Here is a 25,118-nt window from a genome sequence, read left to right on the forward strand (position 1 = left end):
GTGACCAGCAAGCCCTGGGGGAAGGCGCTGGCCTGACAGCCCTGAAAAATGAGTTGTGCATGCAGAGCAGAGGTGAATGCGTCTCCCACACTGGCTCCGCCAAGCAGGAACAGTCTGGAGCAGAAAGGAGCCCCTGCATGGGCAAACAGGTGCTGTAGTTTAGTTTCTCTGCTCATTCCCTGGTGGAAAAACTTAAGTGTATTTTACCTACAGACAGGTAATGTGACAAAACTCTAGCTGGCTAGCTCCTGGGCTACCACGAGTAGTGTGTGGCTCTCTGTGCGTGTTTTCCCTCCATCTCTCTGTGCAGTGGGAGGAATGGCATTTCCACCTGGGAGTCTGGTGGGGAGTAATTAGCAGACACCGACACGACACTTCAGAAGCTGCAAAGTGCTGCCGACAGTAAGCGCGAAGCAGTAAATTAATAGCACATTCCAGCCGTTCTGAAAACATTTCTTGTACGTGCCAAAGGGCGACATTAAACCCCAGGTTCCCAGGGCTGCTGCCAGTTTCTATGCTTAAGGCTGAACTGGACTCAGTACTGAATAAATATAGCAGAGAAGCATCCCGCACCAGGGAGAACATGAACTTAGAAGTCTTTCCCCATCTCCCCTTCCAACTGGAAGTCTGGATCAAAGGTCAAACTAAGCTTTTATCTGCGTCTAGTTTCCAATGTTCCGTGAAAAACATATTAAAGGAATAAATTAGCATGTGAAATGTAATTTAACTAATTAGCTCATTTGAGCAGGGCACGTTTGCTAAACTCTTTGAAGTCAAACCTGCTGTACACACAGCTACATCTGAGAGAGAAGGGGGAATGAAAAAGAGAGAGACCCCCTCCCAGGTCTTTGGGGTACAGAAAGAAACAAAAAGGTGGGGTTTAATGAAGCATCAAGGTGACAAAGGAGCCCCGTTCAACACCTGCTTTCAGAGGAACTGTGCTCCCTAGCCACTTAAGGGTGGTCAACAGGCAGATGATTTTACTTATTACACCAGTACAATGCTAATGGCATAGTTAAACAGTTCTACTGGCTGTAACCTCACCAGTATAGGTCCTGATATGGGGGTGACTTCTTTTGGTTTAGCTCAACCCCCCTCCAAAGTGACATCCATTTAGCTGGAAAGAGACCCCTTATGCCAGAATGTGTGCCCACCTGGGAAACAACACCAAGAGGAGAGACAGTGACTTCAATTCATACCTTCACTTCTCCCCAAGTTGCTTGTGGGAGATTCCACTCCCTTTGCCCTCATCCACACGTGGAAGGTTTAGGAGTCCCCACACAGGAAGGCTGCCCTGGTTTAGTTATTAATGAACCTGGGTAGATCCATTTCATTGCACAGAATGAGCACGGGGTGGGCAAGGGCCGGTGGCAAACGCTCTGGCTGAAATCCCAGCCCCACTGATGGCGCTGGGGGTTTCAGAAGGCTCAGGGAAATGCATGATCTAAGCAGACCCAGAGAATTAGGCTCCATGCTCAAAATGAGCTGCCTTCCAGATGCGTGATGAATGATCTCCACGACTTACGCCAACCTCCAAAGTGCTCAATCAGGTCCCGATGAAGTCACTAACCAAAAGCTCCCACTGACTCCTGTGCAGCCAACCTCTGGCCCTCAGATGACGCCTGTCTGCATGCAGCTGCCTATTGCTCTCTCTATGTACAGACCTATGCATATGAACACAGTCGCACAAAGGGAAGGAGCTAGACGTGCTCATGTGCAGGGAAGGCTATCTTGAGTAGGATGAGGGGCAGGAGGATGGGGTGCAGAAAAGAGCTGTCACTAAATAAAGTGGGATGGGGCAAGAGCCACGCAGCCCCAAGCCCCAACCCCCTCATCCTGATGGGATCAGTGGGATTTGCAACACAATCCAATGTGCCTGGAAGATGCTGCAGGTCCCTGGATTTCAGTGCCTCACAGGGCAGCCCCCGCTCACTTGGCAGGCTGTCACAGACAGTCAAGCAGAGATGAGCCCATGAGTCAAATCCACTGTGCACAAGTGGGATCTCAGGAGTCTTCACCAGAAGACTATGCTTCACATCTGAAAAGCACCTCCTGAGAACCTCCAGCACGGCTCCTATCTGGCATTATCTCCTCTCACCCTCCAGGGACTTCCCAGTATCACTAAACTTCCCTTCCTCAGCACCCTTCACTTCTCCAATCTCTTTGGGCACTTGTACACATTTTGCGTTGTTTAGATGCACGTCACGGAACAGTGCCAAAAATTGCCATTTTGCTAGGTTAGTCACGTCTGAAAATACACCTTGATGTCTTTTGCCACCGCTGCCGAGAGAACCTGGTCCTCTGCAATTCCCAGGGGTTAAGAGTGGTCCCTGTCTCTTGCTTCATCAGATCTTGTTCTCTTTTGCTACCCCCCATTAATTGCATTCTCCCTCAGTTCTTGTCCTCCGCAACGGCACAAGGTAACTGTCAAACACCCTGACGACTCGTAGTAGTAAGGGTTAGAGAGAGGACTAGAAGTCAGGCTGCTGTGAAACTGCACTGTCCTGGGAATGGTCACATACCACCCGAAGGGACTACCTGCATCACACTGCATTTTATCAGCCATTAGACTATAACACAGTACTGGCATGTCTGGACGGCACCGTACTACAGTGCCTTGCTTTGTAGTGGCGTATATCACTCAACTGGCTGCACTGCAAACTAGTCATGGGGTAAATGAACTGCACCACATTGCACTGCGCTGCACACAACGCTATCGTTAGACCAGGACATGTTGTGCCAGTCTTTCCCAACCTTGTGGATTCCAGCTGTCTCTCTGGTTGCAGATACTGCTGGCTCAGCGAACAAAACGCAACATTATAAATTTCCATCACATTCAGGAATTACAAGAATGCCACGCAAGCCACTTTGTGTCACTTGCCGTACTCAGTACACTGACTTCCCCATCTTAGATTTGCTTTCACAGACACAAAAGTCATTACTCTTCTTAGCCAAGCTTTCTCATTTCTCTGGAAATCACCTCCCATTTTGCCTTTCTTGCTTTTCTGGGGGTGGATTTTGCAAGGGTTTTTGCTGAGCTGTGGAAGGCAGGGACCGATAGCGTTATCTGCAACCAGGGAGGGTAGGCAGCAAGCAAGCACACTTCTTGCTCAACCCTGCCAGTACCCCTCCACCTGACCTACAGCACAATGCTATGGCAGCCTAAGGGGCTAGATTACGCTGGGTGGGAAGCCATGGGTTCAAGTGACTGCGTAAGTGCAGGTGCCAGTGGTTTAATCTGAAACTTTAGAGCAATGATTCTCAACCAGGGTGCCACAGCACCCTCGAGCGCCTTAAGATCCTTTCAAGGTGCCACACAATGTTAGTGCTGTTAGGCCCACAGATATGATTCACAAGTTAAACTCAGAAGATTTCAAATAAGAATCCACAGTGCTAAAAATGTTCTGACCTGTTGTGGTCTTTCTGAGTTCTTTCCAACAGAAAAAATTGCTCTGTTATTTTTCTGCAGTCAAAAAACAAGTGAAGATGAAGAGCTGACGTTTTCCTAGGGGCGCCTGGACTCCATCAAAACTAAAAAGGTTGAGAACCACTGCACTAGAGGCAGTAATGGCCTTGAATGCACATTGCTTTGGCCTTAGAATAACCTGCAAGGGCAGCAGTCTTAACATCTGGGCAGAGCAGACAGAAGCCATGGGTAGGCGGCTTCATGAAATCCTGATTGTTGAAAAACGATACCAAGACCCTTCTGAAAAGGGTTTCAAAATAACCACCTCCCCCCGGCCCCCACAAGACAGAGACCCATGCCCCAGAGCGGCCAGGTGACCAGGGCACACACCTAGGACGTGGGAGAGAAGAGGACAGATTTGAACCAGGGTCCCTCCCGTACTCAGCCAGGGCGCGGACCACCAGGCTCACAAAGGCTCTCCTTCCTCCCCCCTGGGTTTCTCTACGGATAGCTTTGTCCAAACTGGTACATTCCCATCTAAAGTTCTGGTTCTGACAGATCAGGACTTTCTGCTGAAAAAACCCTTTGGAGCATTGTGAACATGATTAAATTACCTTGCCCAACCCCCAACCTGGGAAAGAGGGGCTATCGATCCCCATTCTAACGACTGCAAACTGGTGGGGCAAAAGTGCCCTGCCTGAGGTCACAGAGCAGGGACTCTGGGAATCCACAGCTCCCAGTCTGCCAGGCCTGTGCGCCAACCACTAGATAACAGTTCCTCTGTAGCTGGGCACTCTGTACAGGTGAGGGAGCCTCTCCAGTTTTGCCTGCCCCACCAGCTGGCTCCAGGGTAATGGGGAGAGTCCCACTTCTCCAGGAGAGGCATTGGCAGGAGAGATTTTCCCCTGCTCCAACTCTGGAGCAGCAATAGAGGCTTGGGTGAAGCCGCAGGGCAGGAACCTGTCCCCATTCAGCGAAGGGCCATGAGTGCAGCTCTGGCTTTCATTTTTTAAGCACACATGAAGTCAATCGTCTGTCTCCCCCCTTCCCCTCCCCAGTTGGCTGAGGAGGCCAAGCTTGGAGCTGGGCCAGGAGTTCCCACCAGAGACAAGAGAGGGGCTGCATGACGTTATCCCCAGATGGGCCTGGGCAGATCGCTGCAGCATACCTGGAGAATGATGTGTTCTCTTGGCTGCAAATCACACCGAACAAACTACTAATCAGAGCCAGAGATGCAGGCCGCAGCAGGATGGGAGCTCTGCTTCCCAAGCTTCAGGCCGCCCTTTTCACGTCTCCTCCTGGTGCTGTGTCCAGTTGTCCCACTCCAATCCATCCAGCGTCCAGGCAGCCTGGCCAACTTCTTCCCAGATCCCTGTGCTTACGTCTCCTGCTCCCACCTGCATCAGTCCTGTCTCTGTCAGTCCTCTGCACACCCTGAAAGTTTGCACAGCACCTGCTGGTTACCCCCCAGAAGGAACATGGAAAGTATTTGGCTAATAAACAGGCTCTGCCTTGTGTTTATAGGTATTTTTTCATCCATCACAGACATGCAGCCAGCTGTAGTGTGAAATGTGGGTGCTACAAGGAGGAGAGCGGCTGGGACGGGGGCTGCAGCGTCCTGAGAGAGGGCGGGCAGTCTGCTTATGAGCGAGGCTGATTTTGCAAAAGGATCTGTGTAGCCACTGCAAGGACAGGAGTGGTAAAAAAGGATCATCCAGTACCAGAGAGATTTCCTGGCACGCCGGGGAGCTTCTGGGAAAGAGCAACAGGCAGGCTAGGGGTGCATGACTCAGCCTCAGGGTTGTGTGCTCGGTGCTGTGGCAGCATAGGCTGAGGCCAGCAGTGCTGAGAAAGATGTGGCCTCCCTTTCCGCATTTCTCTCCTCTTATCTCTCCCTCCCCCTGACCATCCTGCTGTCCCTTGCTAGCAAGTTCAGGAAGCAGTTCTGGGCTGGGGCCAGCCCACTGCGGTGTTATGCCGGCGTTCATTCATTTGCCCAGTGTTTTCAACTATATCTGGATGAATTTCAGCTCTGGAGAAGCAAAGAACCAGTTTTCAGCAACTAGTGCCCTATAAAGCAAAAACAGGTGCAGGATGTGTTCATCCACACAGCTCTGCCCAATACCCCAGAGCCCTGACCTTCAGCAGCCCCTGCTGTCCCTCCCACCAGTGCAGCCAGCGCCCTTTGGGAACTGTGCAGTTTAATGCTACAAACAGAGATGCACTGAGGACTATGTGAACAGGTTCGTTTCATGCTTGCAAGATGAATTTTGGACTGTAGCTGTGTCAGAAGTGGGTGGAAGAGACTGACGGAGCAAGGGATGAAGGTGGGACAAATGCTCTGGGAATGAGTGCCTATGAACAGTCCTCAGAAATACTTCTTTTAAATGGGGAGCCTGCAGTCTGAAACCTCCTGGGGGCTGGGCATGGAGGTGAGGGATGTTAAAGATACCCTCTCTCCAGTATCTAATGCTTCAAAATGTTTCCAAATCCGCTCAAACCAACTCCATGGAGAAGGGGAAGCTGCAGAAGCCAGTGTGCCTTTAACCCGTGGCACACAGGGAACACCAGGGCAGGCAGCTCTGGCTGGCTCTCACCAGGTTAAACCTCTCAGTGCTGGCACAGATGTGCAATGGCGCTGCAAGGAGATGGAAGAGATAAGTATGCATGAGTGTGGAAAGGCAAGCAAGGACTCATGAACTCCTTCTGACCTGTGGACCAGAAAAGGAGAGAGTGTGCTATTTAGATTGTGCAACTGGAGCTTCCACAAGAGGGAAAAGCAGCTCTGGATTTCCCAACTGGAGTTTCCACTGTGGCATGAGCTTTGTCAGCAGACAAGATGCCAGCCCTGTGGGCAGGTGTGACCGAGAGCATGCGTGTACCAGATTGCTCCCCACCTCTCCAGGGTAGACAGGCAGAGCTAGTATTTCCCATGCTAGCAGGGAATGGGGGAGGATTGGACGAGTTTATGTACAACAAGCCCAAGTCTGTCCCCAACCTGCAGATGCTAATCCTTCTATTAAAAAAGGCTGCACAGTCTGTTCCCAGACGCTGCCGGCTGACGTTCCCCCAGCGGGAATCCAAGTACTCTGTAGTAGAAGCACGAAGGCCAAGAAGCCGGGAGTGCCGTGGTTGCCATGTAGGTGACAGAATAAGAGATTTATGGGAAAAAGCAAAGCACAAACTATACACTATACAGTGAAAACCTCAAACATAGGTGCTTATGGGGATACTGGGACAGAAGCTGTGGCCATCCTATTTATCTCAGGTCCTCTTTTCAATTTGCCAAAGTAATTTTGAATCCTAATCCTGTTCTGCCAACCCCAGGCAGCTTGATGTTTAATTCAATATATGTACACTCCACTACAACATCCAAGTCATCAATGAAAGTATTCCACAGACCTCTATAGAAACTCACTTGACACCTACTCTTCCCAGCTTGGCACTGAGCTACTAGTGACTATTCTTGGAGCACAATCCGAACACCAGTTATGGACCCATCATAAAGCACTTTTACCTAGACTGGGTTTTCCTAGTTCAATCGTAAGAAAGTTGCAGGTGGCAATGTCAAAAGTCTTCCTGAAGTCAAGGTATATTGCATCCACTGAGCCTTGCATCTGTAAGACCTGCTGCCTTGTCAATGAAGGAAATATGATTCACTGGACACAACTTGTTCTCGACAAATCCATGCTGGCCATTACCCACCTCCTCAGCCTGTATGTACTTGCAAATCTATTCCTTATGCTCAGGTATCTTTCCTAATATGGAAGTTAGACTGAGCGGTCTGTAATTCCCTTGGTTTTCTTTCTTTCCATTGCTAAAAGTGAGCACTGTATATGCTCTTTTCTAATTGTCTGGGACCTCACCTGACCTCCAGGAATTTTCAAAGCAAGAAGCCGATTTGCTCTACAGTTCCTTCCACAAGTTCCCCGAGTACACCAGGATGAATTACACATGGATCAGAAAACATCCAGCTTATCTAAGCGACTTGTAATGTGTTCTCCCCCTGCTCGAGGCTGAGGACTTGCCCTCTGTCCGTGAAGCTACTTGCGCTGGTCATCTGACAGGTGACCGAGGTCACTGAAGAGCTCTCGGTCCAGCCTAGCTGGCCTCTTCCTATTCTTCCAATCCTTCCTTTGCACTGGGCTAATATCTTTTTGTCCCAATAGTCGTGTGCCCCTAATATTGTCTCTTTAAGGAACAACCAAGTCCTCTGCACTTGTATCCATGACTCCTGCTTCTTATGAGATCCTGCTACTAATTTTCTGAGTTTGTTAAAATCTATTTTTCTGAAGGCCAAAGTTTTAGCTTGCTGTTCTCCTTTCTCCCCTCCCTTAGGCTCATGAATGCAATCATTTTATGCTCAGTCACTATGTCACCTTCCACCTTCAGGCTCCCAACTAATTCCTCCCTACTAAGCAGCAATTTGAAAACACAGGCCTAAAACCGGCTTCCTGGGCTACTGATTCTAGTCCCCTGCATTTGCAAGCCATCATTTATCCCTCGATTCCCCAGAATCTCTGCTTCAAACCCTCACATGCAACTACAAGATACCAAATACCCGAAACACCAAGAACAGCATACAGCACACAGCATGCCAAAGGTGAAAGGAGGAAGACAAGGGCACTGCTAATGCCCAGTCATTGCAGTAACAAGAGAGGAATTTGTACTGGAAAACAGGCAAAGGACCTGACCTGCACTACGGAGGAAGGCAAAACCCCCAATTATCATTGCCACTATGATCTAGGGAAAACATTCCTCCTTGAACCCAAACCTGGCTCTCAGTTTAACCCAGAGCAGAAGAACACGACCCTTAGACAGGAACCTCTGGTTTTTCTAAGCATCAGTAGGCACATCCTCATTCTCCAGTCCAAACCCTTTGCCCTAGCTGTGGCCAATGCCCCAGTGCTTCAGAAAAAATAAAACCTCCAGAATACAACAATACATTTTCATGAATCATGATAAGAGAAAATTCCTTCCCAACCCCTACTGGCAACTACCAGAAGCCTTGAAACATGGGATTATTCAACAGCTACCATGCTGCTGGGATAGAGATTTCCCTCAATATCCCAGCCAAGGCACTGCAAATAAATTATTCCACAGATTGTGCATGCTGATCAAGGAGTCACAGCTCCCAGTCCCATCACAGCTGCCTTGTCAAAAAAAATTATGCAGATCAGTCATAAAACAATTCAGTTCTTTGCCTCCACCAACAGTTTTCTCCACCCTGTGACAAAAACTGTCTTCAGCACACTCCAACACAGGGGTGGGCAATTTTGGGGTCCACAGGCCACATAGGGAGTTTTGGTGAGCTGTTGCAGGCTGGGTCAGCATCACATCCCTCTACACACCGCCCCACCGCACACAACAGTTCACCAAAACTCCTTAAGTGACTCTGCTCTGTGCTCAGCCAGGCAGCTGGGAATGGGGCAGGATGGGCAGGTGGGACCAAGGCTGAGATCAAGGGGTGGTGACAATGGAGGGCCAGGGTGATCCACAACCTGCAACAGGAGCTGGTTGTGCGGGCAGGGGCATGTGGGCAGTGGATCATGGCTCTGCCCCAGCCTCAGCCTCACGCTGTCACCGCCCTGCGATCCTGGCCTTGCCTATGTCCCTCTCCCCACCCGCCTGTTGCCCCATCTCGACCACCCGACTGTGTGCCCTGTCCATGCGGGTCATGCCCCAGGGGTGGGTGCAGAGCAGATGGGCCAGGGTCCCTGGGCAGTGGGGCCAGGTTTGATGGTGGCAGAAGCCAGAAGGAGCTGCCACTGCCGTGGCTGCCAGCAAGCAAGTCCAGCCGTGCTGCCCTAGCCCCACTGTGCACCCATGCCACGGCCCAGGCAGCTCCCTGCACCTGGCCTGGGCAGGCCCAAGAGACCCACTGCCAGTTGGGCAAAATCCCTTGGTAGACCAGATCCAGCCCGTGGGCCACATATTGCTCACCCCTGCTTTAACATCTTGAGGGCCAGTCTGTGCACTGTTGCTCCCTTCCCAGCAGACAAGGCAGCAGGTCAACATCACCATAACCACCAAGTCCCGGGTTTTGGATGCTTTAGTTTATGTATTTAAAAAGCTCACCTCCTCTTCCCAGTGCAATTCATGGATTCATAGATGCTAGAGTCGGAAGGGACCTCAAAGGATCATCGAGTCCGACCCCCTGGCAGGGGCAGGAAAAAGTGCTGGGGCCATGTGACCCCAGCCAGGCGCTTGTCTACCACAAATACCCCCGACATTGCCCTTTCTGATTTTCCTCTCCGATCTCACACCAGGGACTACCAAATACAACCATGACCCCCTTCATATAAAATCTCAGAACAAACGCATACATCTATGGAAGCACTTCCTTCCTTTTTCCCCCGCACATCCTTCCTGAATCCATATCCATATTCCAGTCATATGAGCCATCCCACCAAGTCTGTTGTTCCAGTCATGCAAAAAATTGGGCAGCATAGCAGGACTTCCCATTCTTCCTGCTTATTCCACACGCACCTAAATTAGGCATCCTAATTGACTGTTTTCCCTATTACCAACTCATTAAAATTTCCCCATACAAACGCCTCTACTTCACTGGCCAGGAATTAAACCCAGGCAGCTGTTCAGAAGGCAGCACTATCCTACCAATGCACCCAAAACCACGAGGGTATGCCATGGCACTCCATCCAACACGCGCCCAGCTGCTGACGGCTTTAATGGAAACAATTCCTAAAACATGGTGTTTCTGTTTTAAAATAAAAAACAAATTTTACTTCCAACAATAAAACCAGGAGCCGTTTTAATGAGCAGAAGCTGTTCCAGCAAAATCCAGGCCAGGGTTTCTTATTCCCCAAGTCAATACCAAGACCCCAGCTCAGGTGAGCAGGGATATCCAGGTCAGGTTTTCTTCTTTGTTATCCTCCATGATTCACCCAGCTAAGAGGGAATCCTCAACCTGTCTGAGGCCAGCCCACAGACTTCCCTAGGTAACGCTGCAATAGCCAGGGATAAATCCAGCGCTGGATCTTCCCACCCAGCAGGAACGGGTTCTGCACAGCAGGAGCCTTGAGAAATGGGCTTCTTCGAGCAGCTTGCTCAGCAGCATTGTACAAGCCCCTGGGTCCTAAAGAGCCTTGAAACACTGCAGAACAACATGCTAGAAAGAACTGTCCCTGAATCCATGGGCAGCATCCATGCTGCAATCCGTTGCAGCATCCATGGTGCTCGGATGCTGCAACGATGAAGGCTAAGGGGCCAGCCAAGTTTCGAGATGTCCTGGCATTTCTGCTATTACAATGGGGCTGGATGTGAGGCAAGTTGGCTCTGGCTCTGGCTCTCTCACCCGCCTGTACATGTCCTTGCACATGTCTTTCTGCTCTGTCCCATGCTTCTGGCCTCTTCTGGAGAAGCATACCCTGCCCTCAACTCCTATTCATTCAGTGGGAGAAACATGGTGCTAGGCACTGGGCACTCAGGCTCTCTCACACCCACCACATCTCCTGATGCAGTGCACGTTACCTAGCTCCAGCGGGGCCAGCTGGCTGCGCAGCTGCTGTCAGCACCGATGCAGGTATCCTCATTACTGCAGCAACCGCAGCCAATGAGCAGGTCCTGGCTAAAGCCCCGGGGTGTTGCTAATTATAGACTCTGTGCTAGTCACCTTTATTTATGGAGATGCTTCCCCCCCCCATCTGCTGAGCTGGAAGTTTGGGTTCCCTTCCTGCTGGGATTCACCTCCAGCCCTCCTGGCAGGGAGACTGCACCACCAAGGTGCACAAGCTCCTTTTGATTTGCGTGTCTCCCACCCCCACTTATTTTTTTGCGGCCTCTTCAAAGCATTGACAACACATAGGAATGCAACTGGTATCAACAGCACTGGGGCACGAACAGGAAGAGGCTAGTCCTGAGGTTGGCTGGTTGGTAAATTTAGATTTAAGGTCCCTGCAGCAGAGACACTCTGCTTCCCACATGGGTATTACCAAGAATCCTGCCCCAACTCAACTCAGGGGCTTTGGACTGCAACAGGACCAGCCTGGAGCCCACATGATGGCACAACATATTGTTGGATCCAACACCACGCATGCCTCTCTTAGCACAAGGGAGATGTAGCTATATCAGGTCATCAAGCAGACCGGTTGGTCATATGGGCCACTTGCTGTGCAATCAGGTCTGGGAAGTACTTGTGCAGTGGGCAGAGTTAAGGTTACCATAAGAACCTTTACTATGAATTTCCTGACTTGAGCACATGTAATAATCTCTGCCTTGATGCTGCATCCAAATAGGATTGTTGTACCCAGCTAAGAGCCCGAAATCCTGCCCCTAGGTTCCCTGTGCCACTGTGGTGTGGCTTGTCTTGAGACAGAAAAACTAGGCTTTGCCCCATACTGAACAACAAAAGAGCTTAGGAGATAGAGCTCAAAACTGTCAAGCCCAGTCTGCAGCGGAGAACGTAGTTTTGCAGCCGAATTCTGCATAGGAAATTCCACCCCAGACCTGCCCTGCGTTAACACAAAGCATCACACACACAGGCTGCCCTGTGTGTGTGATGCTTTGTGTGTGGGAGGCCTGGGGTAGGACTATCCTGGTGAGCCCCATCTCACGAAGCAACCACCTCCACCTGTTCTAAGTGGCAGGATGAATCTCTTACTTCAGGAATTTAATTTTCCTTCCCTTTCAAGTGCTCTGGATTTTGCAACAGCGAGACACAATCCACCACAAAATGAAGCTATTTGAAGGTGACGGGGAAACTGGCTGCTGGAGACTGCACTCGCCCAGGGCAGCTCCAACTTCACCAGAACTTCCCCACTCCTGGGGATATTGCAGACTGGCCGGGGTGTGGTCCAGGCACCTCCCTACCCCCATCCCTTAAGCAGAACACCCCTGGTTTTGTACTCACATCATCGTCTTGGACGCTGAGGGGAATATCCAGCATGCACATCTGCACAGGCTGCATCAGCGCCTTCTGCACATTGAACAAAGGTTTCGCCTCCATCTTCCCAACGATGGAGGGATTGTGCTCGCTCATATGCTCTCTTTCTTCCCAGTTCCTAGACTAAGACTAAGTCCAACCCAGGCAACGAAGCAGATGGGAGATCTCCCTTCGCTCAGTTTTGCCAGCACATCTTGCCAACAGCTGCTGCTTCTGCTGCACTACAAGGGCTTATTTCCTTCCTTGCAAATCAAAGAGTCGAGGAGCCGTACTGAGGCTTTGTGTCCGTGTCTGTAGCCGGCGATGTTCTTGAGATCTGAGAAACAGTCCTTTTCTGCAGGCGTGCCACGGCATGCTCCTTTCCTCCAGCCTCCCCTCCTTTCGCTTACTCGGTGTGATCTACGCTGCTAGCTCCTGCTGTCGCCTCGTACCAGCACGGGGTTTCCAGCCTCATCTACATGCATGGCACTCACAAACCCTGTGCATTGTCTCAAAAGACACAACAGGTCCTGCCTGCTGTTGATTTCTGATTACGATCAAACTGCGCCTGCAGCAGCTACAGCATTTCTCCGTGGCGGTCGAGGCGAACGAGCAAGTGGAGCTGGGTGTGTGAAGGTGATCTAAGCTGGAGCCTCCCCTTCTCTTCTCTTCCATCCCATCCTTTTATTGTTTAAGGCACTGTTTCAAACCAGTGCCTCCCCATGCTCACAGGACCACCATGAGGCTTAAATAATTCATGCCCAGTGAGTCCTCAGGGATCCAGTGGTGATGGAATAGCAACAAGCTGACAGGCAGTCAGTTCTGCATAGAAAGCTTTACCCCAAGGGTCAGGTGCTACCAAGTATGAGGCTGCCTCCCTGGCTGTAGAGTCTGCTGTACTCGGATGGGGCTGAAATAGAGGCAGAATAAGAGCCAGGAGGGTTTGAGGCATGGAGACTCAACTCAGCAGTGACAGGATGGAGTCAGTGGGAACCTCCTCACATCAGGCCATAGAGAGTTCAATGCCTTTGTGAATATGCTCTCTCCAGGGTCAAGTTTCTATCCAGCAAAGCCCACCTCTAGGGACCTTCTGCTTACCCTCATCAGAAGCACAACTCATGGAGGTGACCGAGAGGCCTGGCTGAGTGACTGCACCAGCCTGCAGCCTTGAAATGCAGATGGAACAAGGGTGCTGGTTACTGTATGGATTCATCATAGAGCAGGGCCCAATTGAGCACCTCTGCCCGATGCTTGGGTATCTCAGGTGGCTGCGAGTGGTAGGAACTGGCCAGAGAGGTGGCAGCTGGACAGGCTGTTCCCCCAGACAGCCTTCATCCCGCTCCCCACACTCCCTGCCCCTCCTGCCATGCACAGCTCAGCAACTGGCCCTGCAGCAGGCAGCATCCTCTCCAAGACTGCAAGCCCACTCAGTGCCAGTGGCCAGTGCCAAGTCCCTGGACTGGCTCTCTTGTCATTACATGTGGTAGAAATGGCTGAAACCTCTCTGGCTGGACAAAGAGATAGAGCAGGGAAAGGACAGGTCAGTGGGTGCAGCCCAGAAGGGGAAGACCACCAGTCCAGCACCTTGACTCTGTGCCAAGCTGGTCAAAGGAGAACAATTAACTCAACATTCACCAGAGGAAGATGTGGAACAGAGGCCCAGGGAAGCCACTTCAGGGAAGGGATGGGGGATGCTGTGATGGCAAACAGCAAGTGGGCTCCATTGATGGGACAGCTCTGATACTCTGTGCCCACAGCACAGGCCTGTGAGGGGGTGTGAATCGCCCATCCTTTGCAAGGCAACAGCTGTGCCCCTGCTGCTCCAAATCCACCCAGCTGGCTGTGGGCTTCAGCCCAGCCTAGAGTCACAAATGAAGATTACATGCATGGCTCCAGAAGAGACTTGCTGGGAGTTCTCATTCCTCCAACATTAGGTAACCAGGCCTCTGCAAGCACGGCTCAGCGTCCAGCCATGGCGCCGTTCCAGCTCCCTTCCTGACACGTGAGCCACAGGAGATGTCCAGGCCCTCGCAAATAGACAAGGCAGGTACAAAGCTCCACCACGGTAAATGGGCCAGATGCACATCATGGCAGAAAGGACACAAAGGTTTCTAGCCAGAAGAAGCTGGGTGGGATAGCCTCCCAAGAGGTGCGCTGAAGGCAACTCCAACATGGACCTTGAGCACTCTACACCCCGCATTGCATGCCCTGATGGCCCGGCCCAGGAAAATCAGGACTGGGCTCCATGAGTCTGGTGGTAGGATCCCGTCTAGTCCTGTGCCTCTAGGCTGGGGCAATTCCAGCGGGAAGCTAAGCTGTGCCAGGCACAGCTGTATGCCCGACTACAGCAGAGCATCACAAACGATGGCGCAGCTGGAGGGACCGAGAGCCAGAGCCTGGTCTTGGTTACTTGCAAAGAAACCCAGAGCGACTCCGCTGTGTCACTGTGCCCAACTTGCTTGTTCTGTGCCTGAGCTAAGGGGAGAGAGCGGGGTTTAATGTCACACCCAGGGCCAGTGCTCAGTGGAGTCTGGGTCTGTGCCAGGCCCTCCCCGTTAAGCCTCCGCAAGGCCAGTGTCTGCTGCAATCAAAGTCAGGAGACGTGGTCTTCCCAGCTCCTAAGATGGAACCAGGTAGGGATGCACGGAGCTGTACATCAGGGTGAAACAGGCACCTCCTTGCTCAGCAGCTCAAGCCACACTGGATTTCTCTTTATAGGACTGTTTAAGGGGGTCTTTGCTTCCCTTCCCCTCCGGTTAGAGATCAAGTTGCAGACTTGAGGAGCAGATGCCTGGGGCAGGGTGTTAGGCTCATCTCACAGGACCCAAGTTCAAATCCTGGCTCTGCTTCACTCCTACCCCACAAAGCCCATGCAAGCCAAGCACTTGCTCACCTGGCTGGGCCACAAGAGGCAGCCGTGCCCTGGTCCTGCCTGCACCCTTGCTGGCTAAATTCATTCTCCAAAAAGCTCAGGGGTCCCTCCTTTCTTTCACTCCTATTCTGGGCGTTTCTCAGACCTCCCAGGCAGGACCTCAGCAGGTCCCCTTCACCTGATGGCAGGGCTGACTGCTTCCTGCTGTTCTCCCTAAGTCCCATTGACCTGTTCCACCCTACAATAGCCAAAAGGGGAGCATGGTGCAGCTCTCAGGCAACCTTTCAGGATTGTGTACATGGACACAGCCCTGCTTCCCTATCGGGCCCTCAAAGGAATCAGGGTGCTTAGCTGATGGCAGAAACAGCATCTGGAGAAGGAAAAGTGCTGCAGGATCAAGCACCAAGATCCTTGAGGCGTTTGTCTACGTGGCCTCTGTGCCATGCCATGAGCACAGGTGAGACGTGCTCCACCCAGTCACTCCAGCACCACACAGGCCAAGTGCCAGCTCCCTCACAGCATGACTGTGTGTATAGAGCCATGCCCAGGCTCCCAGGGTACATCTATACCATGACAGTAGCATGCCCCGCAAAAATCCCTTCTCCAACCTGCCCCTGATCACTCACGTCAAGCCCAGAGCCTCGCTGGTGCATGTCTGGGCTTGGCACATGCAAATGGCAGGAAAGACTGACCATACTCAAATGCATCCCTCCTGCCAGGACGTGCTGGCGCTGCACTGCAGATGTACTCATGGTCTCAGATGAGCCTTTTGGAGCAGGCCTGGACATAGGCCAAGTCACCCTAGTCCTTGGGGTACAATGGGCACCTCGGCTTGAGGAAGTATCAATATGCTCTAAGTAGGGCAACAGTGCCCAAACTCTCAGTTCCTTCCTCCTGTACTTCCAGCCTCTGCTCTTTCCCATGGGAACTGAGATGGCGCCATTAAGCAAGTGTCAGTCTGGAAAGAAAGGGAGTCCCATTGTCTGCCAGCTGGATGTGTCTGACCAGCTTTTCCCCAGCCCCAGATGGCTGCAGAAAGGGAGATACGTCAGAGGGCATCACCTCTGAGCCAGCATGTTGCTGGCACAGGGCCAGCCTCTGCTCCAGGGCTCCATGACCTCCTGGCCAGGCAGCCATAAAGATGCCAGAGAGGAAATAACCTTTCTGGAAAAAGTTAGCAGTCACGCAAGAAAGCTGGAAAGGAAAACACAATGTCAAGAGCAAAAGTCCCCAGGACAAGGCCAAGGGGAAGGCTACTCCCAAAGAAAACAGAAGAGCTTGGGGCAGGAGGCCCAGGGACCTGTGTCCATTGGTGTGGTGGAAAGGGACTTGAAGGGAAGGGGTCTCTTCTGCCAGAGAGACACCGGGCAAGCCCAGCAATGGGACTCTCAGCCATTTTTCACGCACATTCCCATCCTGGCACTGCGATCCTGTGGCACTCCCTGGTGTCCAGCTCCTTGCCACTGGACAGTAGCTGGCAATTCCTGCCCATGACAGATTCCCACCCTCATGCCAACCCAGTGTCCCTGAGAGCCCCTTAAATCAAGGCCGTGGGAGTCAATAGCAGAGTGACAGGACTATAAGTTTACATGATCCTACCTATGGGACTGAGGAGTTCAGCATGCACAGGGGTCAGAGTCAAATCTGAAGTGGATTCCTTGAAGAACTATGGTATGACCTAAAACAGGCATCACCATCTGGACCACACCAGCCCCAGCCACGTACCAAATACAAAGCATTACCCTTACAAGCCTCAGTGCTCACAGAGGGACCAGGGACCTCCTTAGGGCATAATGCCCTGCAGAAACAGAACAGGTCTGCACCTCTCCCAAGGCAGGACAGTCGTCATCTCCTACAATTTTCAAGGAACATGGGTTTGGGTTGTCACCTTTGTAGAGGATTTTCTAGTAGATCCAGACAGAGCATAACCAAGCGACTGCATCATGATGATTACACTGCTCCAGTTCAATTCGGAGCACCAAAATTAGGCTTGTAAACAAGAAGGGCCTTAAGTTTTGCTCACCCTAGGAATTCGGCCACCAGTGCAGCCATGAGGATATGAACCTTTAGCGCAGACACCGTTTGCAAAGACACGGCACAGATGTCCCAACTGGATAAGGGCTCACTCGAGTTGGCTTCTCAGGAAAGTCAGTGCCTACTGGCCTGCAGAAGGGGCTCACTATCTAGCCACAGCAAAAATCCAACATCAAAGGTTTCCATAAAGTTAAAGAAATCTCTCCAAGACAATGGAAGGCTTGTTTTTCAAAGGAAACAGCAGCTCCCACTTTTGTCTAAGACTTAAACATGGCAGCATCCTGCCTGGACAGGAGAATGTGCCACGGATGAGAAACAATGCAGAACTGACCTGATTGTTTTCGCTGTGCAAAGTGGATGGCAATGTGGCAAGGAAGTGAAGCAGCGTGATGAACAAAGAGACTTCATCCCCCTCGTACACACCAGTAATGTGGAGGGGGGAACTCTGAACCTGGTGGCATAGCTAAAGAATTGCCCTGATTTAAAATTACAAAAGATCCGAAGGGCAAGACAGGCGCCTGGTGGGATTTAGAAACATCTCAAGCTTCCACTGTGCTGCCATTGGAGTGAGGTGCCTTTGGAAGTCCTGCTGGGTGTCCATCTGCATCAATACAGAGAGCTTGAGAGAGTCCGGAGGAAAGCTGCATGCATGATCAGAGGTCAAGAGAACAGGCCTTATGCGGAGAGGCTGAGAGCCACGGGACTGTTCAGCCTGGAAAAGCACAGGCTCGGGGGGCACTTGGTGGCAGCCTATAAGTACATCAGGGGTGTGCATCAGGAACTGGGAGAACATCTGTTCACCAGGGCACCCCAAAGGAAGACAAAGTCTAACAGTCACAAACTGCTCGAAGACTGTTTTACACTGGATGTAAGGAAACCTTCTTTACTGTCTGAGTCTCCAGAGTCTGGAATAGACTGCCCCCAGAAGTGCTGCAAGCACCTACTTTGGATGCCTTTGAGAAATGCTCGGATGCTCACCTTGCTGGAGGGATCCAACCCCAGCTGACTTCCTGCCCTTAGGCAGGGGGCTGGACCCGGTGAACTCGCGGGGTCCCTTCCAGCCCTAATGTCTATAAAATAGGCACCCCTACACCTTGTAAACCTGGCTACAAATAACTTAGGAGTACAAGTCCCATTGCTGTCAGTGCCAAGTGGCTAAGACATGCTTTTGAAAAACATCACCTTTGCTCATACCCAAAAGGTCTTCACCCCTCACATCTGGCCACCTCTGTCTTTTGCAGTAAGGTGCCTTTTGTCATTTGGACACAGCTTCCTGCACCAGGCCAACTCCCTGGCTCCCCAGAATAGGCCCACACACAAAATTAATTTGTAATCAAGACCTTAGGAAGCACTAACCAGGCTCTTAATAGGTACAGAGCAACAATTATCAATGCCAGCTGAACAGCTAATGAGCATTAAAAGGGGAAACCAATTAGTTTGCTCAGGATTCCTCCACGCCTTGAACGCTTGATGTATTTCCATTTTTAAGCTCCCGTGAGGGCTGGAATTTCACAGCAGGTCCCCAACGCAGCAGAGGTCCCAGCCATTGTCATGACTTAATCCCAAGCAGAAAATGAGTTGTTGGTTTTGCTTTCCATCAATCAAATGGGAATCTAGGAAATGGCAGAGCTGGGCTCTGTCTCCTTGGAAACAGGCATATGCAACAACACTTTAACATAGGAACCAAAAAGCAGACACAGACATATCTCCAGCAGCCTGTTTTTTGGGGTTTTTTGGTTTTTGGTTTGTGTTTTTTTTTTTGTTTTTTTTGGGGGGGGGGGGGGAGGTTCAAAATAGCACTAAGCTGGCAGGGGGATTGCCTCTGTCCCTGCAGGAGAAGGGAATGACAGGTATATATAGACCTCATTTCTGCTTTTAAGTACATTTTCATTCACCAGCAAGGGGGTGGGGGGCAAGAGGCTCTCCTGCTTGCTATCTAACTGCCTTATTCAAAACTAAAGGGCTTTATCCTGCTGAAATAAATCCCCCAGGACCTGGTAATATTGAGCTGTCACGGTGTGTATTTCATCAAGCAAGGAGGGAGGGAGGATTGTGACTCGGGGTTGCTATGGTTACAGAGTTTATTGAGTTTCCAAAGGGGGAAAAAAACCCAACCCTGTTTCTGATGAGCTTGCAATCTGCATTTCTGCAAACCGGTTCCCTATTTCTGCTGGACACATTTGGCCTGTGGGTGCAGCCATTGAGTGCCTTCAGGTTGAGAGCGTGCAATTCAGGCTGTACTCAACATCCGTCTCAGAAGTCTCTTGTACAGCATAGCACACATGCTCACCCACACTATGGACACACACATCCCACTCCATCCATCCACTCGCTCAGAGCCTGCCATATGCCTGAATACGGCCTGCTGGACACGCACATGCTATGGCAGATGCACCTGCCAAAACCCACTTAACCATATGATGATCATGTGCATGCTCTTGTAGGCATTGCACCCCCCGTGATGAGTCCAGCTACTCACCCCATCACTCCTGCTTGCTCCCTAAACCTAAAAGCCTCTTGGGGAACCAGAACCCTCCTAAAGCCTCAGGCACAGGCAGAAGCATGAAGAGGTCTCTCAAGAGAGGGCAGGATTTTTGTCAAGCCCATGCAGTAGACACAGCTCCAAAGGGGCACCACGTGGCCGCATCACGTATGTAGGAACTGGCCTTTGTTACCTCTCTTGGCTTGAACCTTCTCTGCTCTACCTAATGTCCCCTGGATTTGTTATTATATTCCCAGCACCGTCACAAACATGGGGTCTTTATCCCCTACAGGCCTGCCTGAGTAAGGATGCTCTCAATGAGCAATGGCCTCTGGACATGGTTGGTGGGACCCCGGCTGAGACATCAGGTCTGTCCCTTTATTATCAGTCATCAGCACGGAAGCACAGGTATGTTTTCCCTTCCGTGCCTGGCACTTTGCCCACGTTCCCCGAGGACACTGTCTAGCCTGGCCCAGGCACGCCCATCATTGCTTTTGGCCCATGGGGCACTGAGACACTAAAGGTGCAGTTGGCAGTCAAGGGAGGAGCTCGAAATGAACAACCTGAGTGTTGACCTGGAAATCAGCTATCTGCTCAGGTCGCTCAAAGGCGCCTGCTCTTTGGCATGCTGTTGACTGGGCTATCTGCAACCCTCTCCCTCTCAAACTGGAGACAGGATTAACCTCTACTCTTTCACTCCCAGGGTGCAAGGTGGAGTCTGGCACAGACAACCCCTGGCAGGCAAGATGGTGCCCCTCACAGCTGCACCCACTGGTGCAGGAGGATAGGTCTGGTCCCCTGGCAAGAACCAGAGAGAGCTTGGAGGGCCCTTGAGTCAGGGCCCTTCACTAAGGTTCATGACTCTGCCTCAAGCTCATATATTCCCAGTCCCCTACTCATCCTGGAACTTAAACCCAGGATTTCCCCTCATGGCCCATAAACCCAGTCCTCCAAGTTCACCATGTGGCAGCCTGTACGTTGTAGCAGGGATCACAGAACCAGCCCACGTCCCAAGGCTGGGCTGGCAGAAGGCATCCTATGCCCAGCACAGATCTGGTTCTTCACTAGACCATGTTCTTGCTCCCCCTCTCTGCTCAGTCAGAACATGACCTAGACCAGCGGTTCTCAACCTTTTTTGTACCGGGACCCATTTGTAAACATTGATGGCCAGTCCCAACCTAGTACCCTTCACGCCCGACCTGCTGCCCCCCGTTCCCAGGCCCCAGCCGCCCAGTGTTTGGGGCATGGGAGCCCCAAGCAGTCCCTTGCAGGCTGGAGCTCTGCCAGCCTGCAAGGGAAAAGTCACAGCATACCACATTTTTCTCCTTAAAGGAAAATCCATTTTTAAAGGTTTGTTTGCAACCCTTTCATATATTCTTGCGCCCCACTTTTGGGTTGCGACCCACAGGTTGAGAACCGCTGACCTAGAGCGTGTGAGCCAAGGCAACCAGACCTGCCATTTTCCAGCAGGCCTGAATTTAGGTCAGACAAGTTGACCTGTCGCCTCTGGCTGACCTGGCTCTCTCGCTCCCTCCCCTGTGCACATGCCCGCCCAGGCAATTCCCGCTGGGTTATATGGCAGCAGCTGTCAGAGAGGAATCCCCCGTCAAGAGCAGGCAGCATTCCCGGAGCCAGGGATAAACAGGATTCCAGGGCCCTGCGTCATTTCTGACTAATCCTGCCCAGCCCAGGGGAGGAGGGATGCCAGTCAGCGCTCCCCACCACCCGCTGCCTGCCTGCCTTTTCCTCCTGGCATAGAGCTGTGCTGGGGGGCGCTAAGCATGGGAGCACTGCTGGGCACGCTGGCCTTGCCTCATGCTCCACTGGCTCTGACTAGGGGCACCTCATTCACTCGCTGCCTCAAACTGAACAGGAATGCTTTGGCATTCCAGCTCCGCTAGCAGCCCCCCAGCCTTGTGCCGCTTTCGATTCTTCTCCAGCTGACGGCAGCATCCTAGAGCCACCAGATGGGCAAGGCAACAGGTAACAGCAGCAAATGGATGGTACCTGCAGTGTGCAATGAATTCATTCCTCCATCCAGCTTACAGATAGTCTCCCATCTCTTGTTCACTGCCCCCACACACATGCACTGTTCATGCGGAAGGAGGGTCCTGAGAACTAAGATGCACATTCAGTCACACACTGTTAGCGAAGGCATGTGGACAAGCATGAACAGCACAACACAACCCACATCAGAGGCTCTGGGATCAGATTCTCTGGGATCAGATTTCCCATTACATTTGTGCAGGAGACAGGTCACTAGGTAGTAGATGACAAGGCAGCGCAGGGGCTCTACAGTGATTAGCCAACTGAGACTGTCCTGCCCTGGCTGGGGACGCTCAGATTAGGCATAGCCAGGAAACATCCCTGATCTCAGCAGATGTGGAAAGGAGTGGACATTCTCAAACACACTCATATGTACATGCACGGCCAAGCGATGGGCGCGAAACCGAGCCACAAGCCCCAAAGCTGTCAGGAGCAGAGATTATGCAGCTGCATGTATCAAGCTGGTGAATAAAGGCCCACACCAACTTTTTTGAATTGTTCTAAGGCCAAATCAGTTCCAAAATTCAACCAAGCAGAGCCCAATCATTGAGTCTGTGTGGTCTACCACCAAGCAAGCATCCTCCCTGCCAGACCCATCAGATACTCCCCAAATCCAAGCAGGCATGTTACGTGCAAGCCCCGGGCCTGGTGGGCTTGGGGTTCAGATGCCCTCGGTCTCGCTTGATCTTAGCTAAGAGGCCAAGCACGTCCAGTACAGGGGCCACTAAGTAGCTCATAAGTGGTGGCCTGCTACCTGGGCCTAGGGCAGTGGGAGTTATTAAAGCAGGGCAAGCCAAGAACAACGGCAGGGTTAAAGACAGCCTATAAAACTGCTACTATTCGGTGAGCTAACCTACTGGGGCCCAGGTAGGAGCTGAGTGAGATGAAGCCCCAACACAGAGATCTGAACAATGCAGACACAAACATGTGCACTGGTTCACCCTCACCCAGCAGGAGGGGCTGGGACCCAAGAGCTTATCTGGCTCAAAACAAGGCACTAGCTTTTGATTGCTGGAGCCTTCAGAGGAGCCCTGGGGCAGGGGGAACCGAGGACACCAGCAACCTGTTGTAATCGCCACAGTTACCCACTGGAATTTCTCTGGAGGGCTCGCTCCACCTGCCAACAAAGCAGCACTCCTCGAATACCAAGTGACAGAGCATGCCGGGACAACAGAGTTTTACCCGTCGCACAGCAAGGGCATTCGTCTGCATGCACAGCACCTGCATGAGCAGCGCTGGTGCAGACCTGTGTCTGTGCACGGGAACCGAGCACCAGGCGGGGAACAATGGGTTTACCTGGACCTCTCCCTACAGCAGAGTGAACAGGACCGTTAGAGGCTTTCTGCTCCACCCCAGCCAAGGCAGGCTTGTTCCCATCAGCACTTTCCCCAGGGCTAAGTCTAACTGACCAAATGGGGAAGCTGCTACCATTCCACCTCGAGGCCATCAAGGACTTTCCCTGATACTCAGTTTAAGTCAGCCTTTTCTTGTATTTCATCCCAGACCTCCTAGTTCTTCTCACTTGCCCCCCTGCACAACCTTGGTGCTTCACATGCTCCAGCTGACTGCAGACCAATATCAGCACCACCCAAGAGCATTTCACAGATGGCCAACTGAGGCACAAAGGGACTGAACAATTTGCCCCAGGTCATGCAGGGAGTCTGTGGCACAGAGGAAACTGAACCTTAGTTTGAGACTTCAGCTAATCCCAAACTGCACCCTCTCCTAACTGGATCAATAAATAGTCCTGCATGTACACCTCAACCTGGGCTCTTCTTTATTATCCTCAGATCTCCAGTGTTCTCACATTCATTGCATCCTGTTTTCTAGCTATTGCCCACAACTTAGGGGAGAAGAAACTCTTTTCTTGATGAAAGGCATGATGTGTAGGTTCATTGCTTGCCTGCAGGAACTGGTTGTAAATAAAGGAACAGATACTGTTCCCCTGGAAGTGCTGGGGGATTTCACTCGCAGGGAACTGGGGCACAGAGAAATTAAGGGCATTTTTAGGCTGCTTCTTCAGTGATCTTGAGAATGCTGCCTCTGACCAGGTCCCACACGAGCTGAACCTGGCAAGGAGATGGTAAAGCCACATGGGGACAGCCCTGGCCACTGTGAGACATGTCTCCAGCACAGCTGAAAGTGGCAACAGGGTCACATAGCAGCTTTGCTGCCTCACTCCTGGGGCTGGTAAGTGTGCAAAAGGAGCAGGGGGAGCAGTAGGTGCTGGCAGCAAGTGTGTTCAGGGCTGCAGTAGTGGTAAGGCTTGCCCCATGCCGCACAGGAAGCCTGAATTCAGAATGAACCCCAGAGCTCTCTCATTTCCAACCCCAGGACCATCCCATGCCACCTTGGTGTCTGCTGTGCACGTCTGCCCTTCCACAGACAGTGCTCCCTAGCCGAGACCAAACTCATAAGGAGATGGGAAGCCTTCACTACACAGGCAGATTCTTGGGATTTTGTTAACTAGCCTGGGTCAGTGACGGCACTAGCAGGCATGAAGCCTCTATACAAATAGCAAAGGTTGATCTTTTTGTGACTCTCCTTCCCGGCAGACTCGAAACACAGCTTTTTACCAGCTCCCGCCCTCCCATTCTGCCCATTGTTGCCAGAGCCCTTTCCTCCACTGCATGGGAAGCTGATCCCTTTTGCAAACTTCTCCCTTTCCAAGTTGGCTCAGCCACATCCAGTGATCAGGGGGGAACAGGCTATTGCAGTTCATATCCCTTCCTCTCCCCACACAGCCTGGTTTCCTCCCCGCGCTCCCTGAGAGGGTGGTGGTAGAAGGGAGGGGAAAGCATATGTAAGAGCAGGAATCCGAAGAGCCAGAGGACTGTCTGCTATGATGAATGTGGTCCAGCTCATTCAGAGGTCCTTCTCTGACCTCCTTGGCAGCTGGTGTCAAATCTCACTCCTCCCAGGCCTGGCCTCCGCTGGGGTACAGTAATGCAGCCTGCCACCAAGGAGCTTGGTTCACTGCCTGGCTTCTGTCACATGCCAGTTCTGCAGCTGCTCACGCACTCAACACTTGGTGGGTTTTTGTTAACTAGCCCAGGTCAGTGATGGCACTAGCAGGCGCGAAGCCTCTATACAAATAGCAAAGGGAAGGGAACGACTTCCCAGCTCGGCAGCAAGATGGGAGATCACAGCTCACTTGCTAGGCTTGGAGGGGAGGAAATCCACCTTCCCCACGACAACAGGAAGAGATGTCATGTTTTGCTGGACTCGGTGCTATGGGAGGAAGCCGCTGCAGCAACAGGGACTGTACAGAACGGAAGCCCCCCGAGCACCGATACCACATGGACGGCACTTGTTGCCAGGAGCAGGGGCTGGTGAACTGCACGCTGGGCAGGGCTGGGAAAGTGCAGCTAAATCAGGGCTATCGCAACTGGGAGTC

General features: G+C 51.8%; 1 protein-coding gene across 2 annotated transcripts in view; it reads right to left on the reverse strand.

Moving 5' to 3' along the window:
- Positions 1-25,118, reverse strand: part of RALGDS (ral guanine nucleotide dissociation stimulator) — a 97,868-nt gene that overhangs the window by 61,049 nt on the left and 11,701 nt on the right. Inside the window, exon 1 of one of the 2 annotated variants that reach the window (XM_019475764.2) lies at positions 12,276-12,763. The exons of the other annotated variant lie outside the window; for it this stretch is intronic. Within the exon in view, the coding sequence (XP_019331309.1) occupies positions 12,276-12,404 (129 nt within the window). The 5' untranslated portion in view covers positions 12,405-12,763. Of the gene's footprint in view, positions 1-12,275; positions 12,764-25,118 lie in introns of those variants that run through there. 2 annotated transcript variants of the gene reach the window in all.

The sequence above is a fragment of the Alligator mississippiensis genome, chromosome 12 (assembly GCF_030867095.1).
Source record: "Alligator mississippiensis isolate rAllMis1 chromosome 12, rAllMis1, whole genome shotgun sequence".
Taxonomy (NCBI): Eukaryota; Metazoa; Chordata; order Crocodylia; family Alligatoridae; genus Alligator; species Alligator mississippiensis.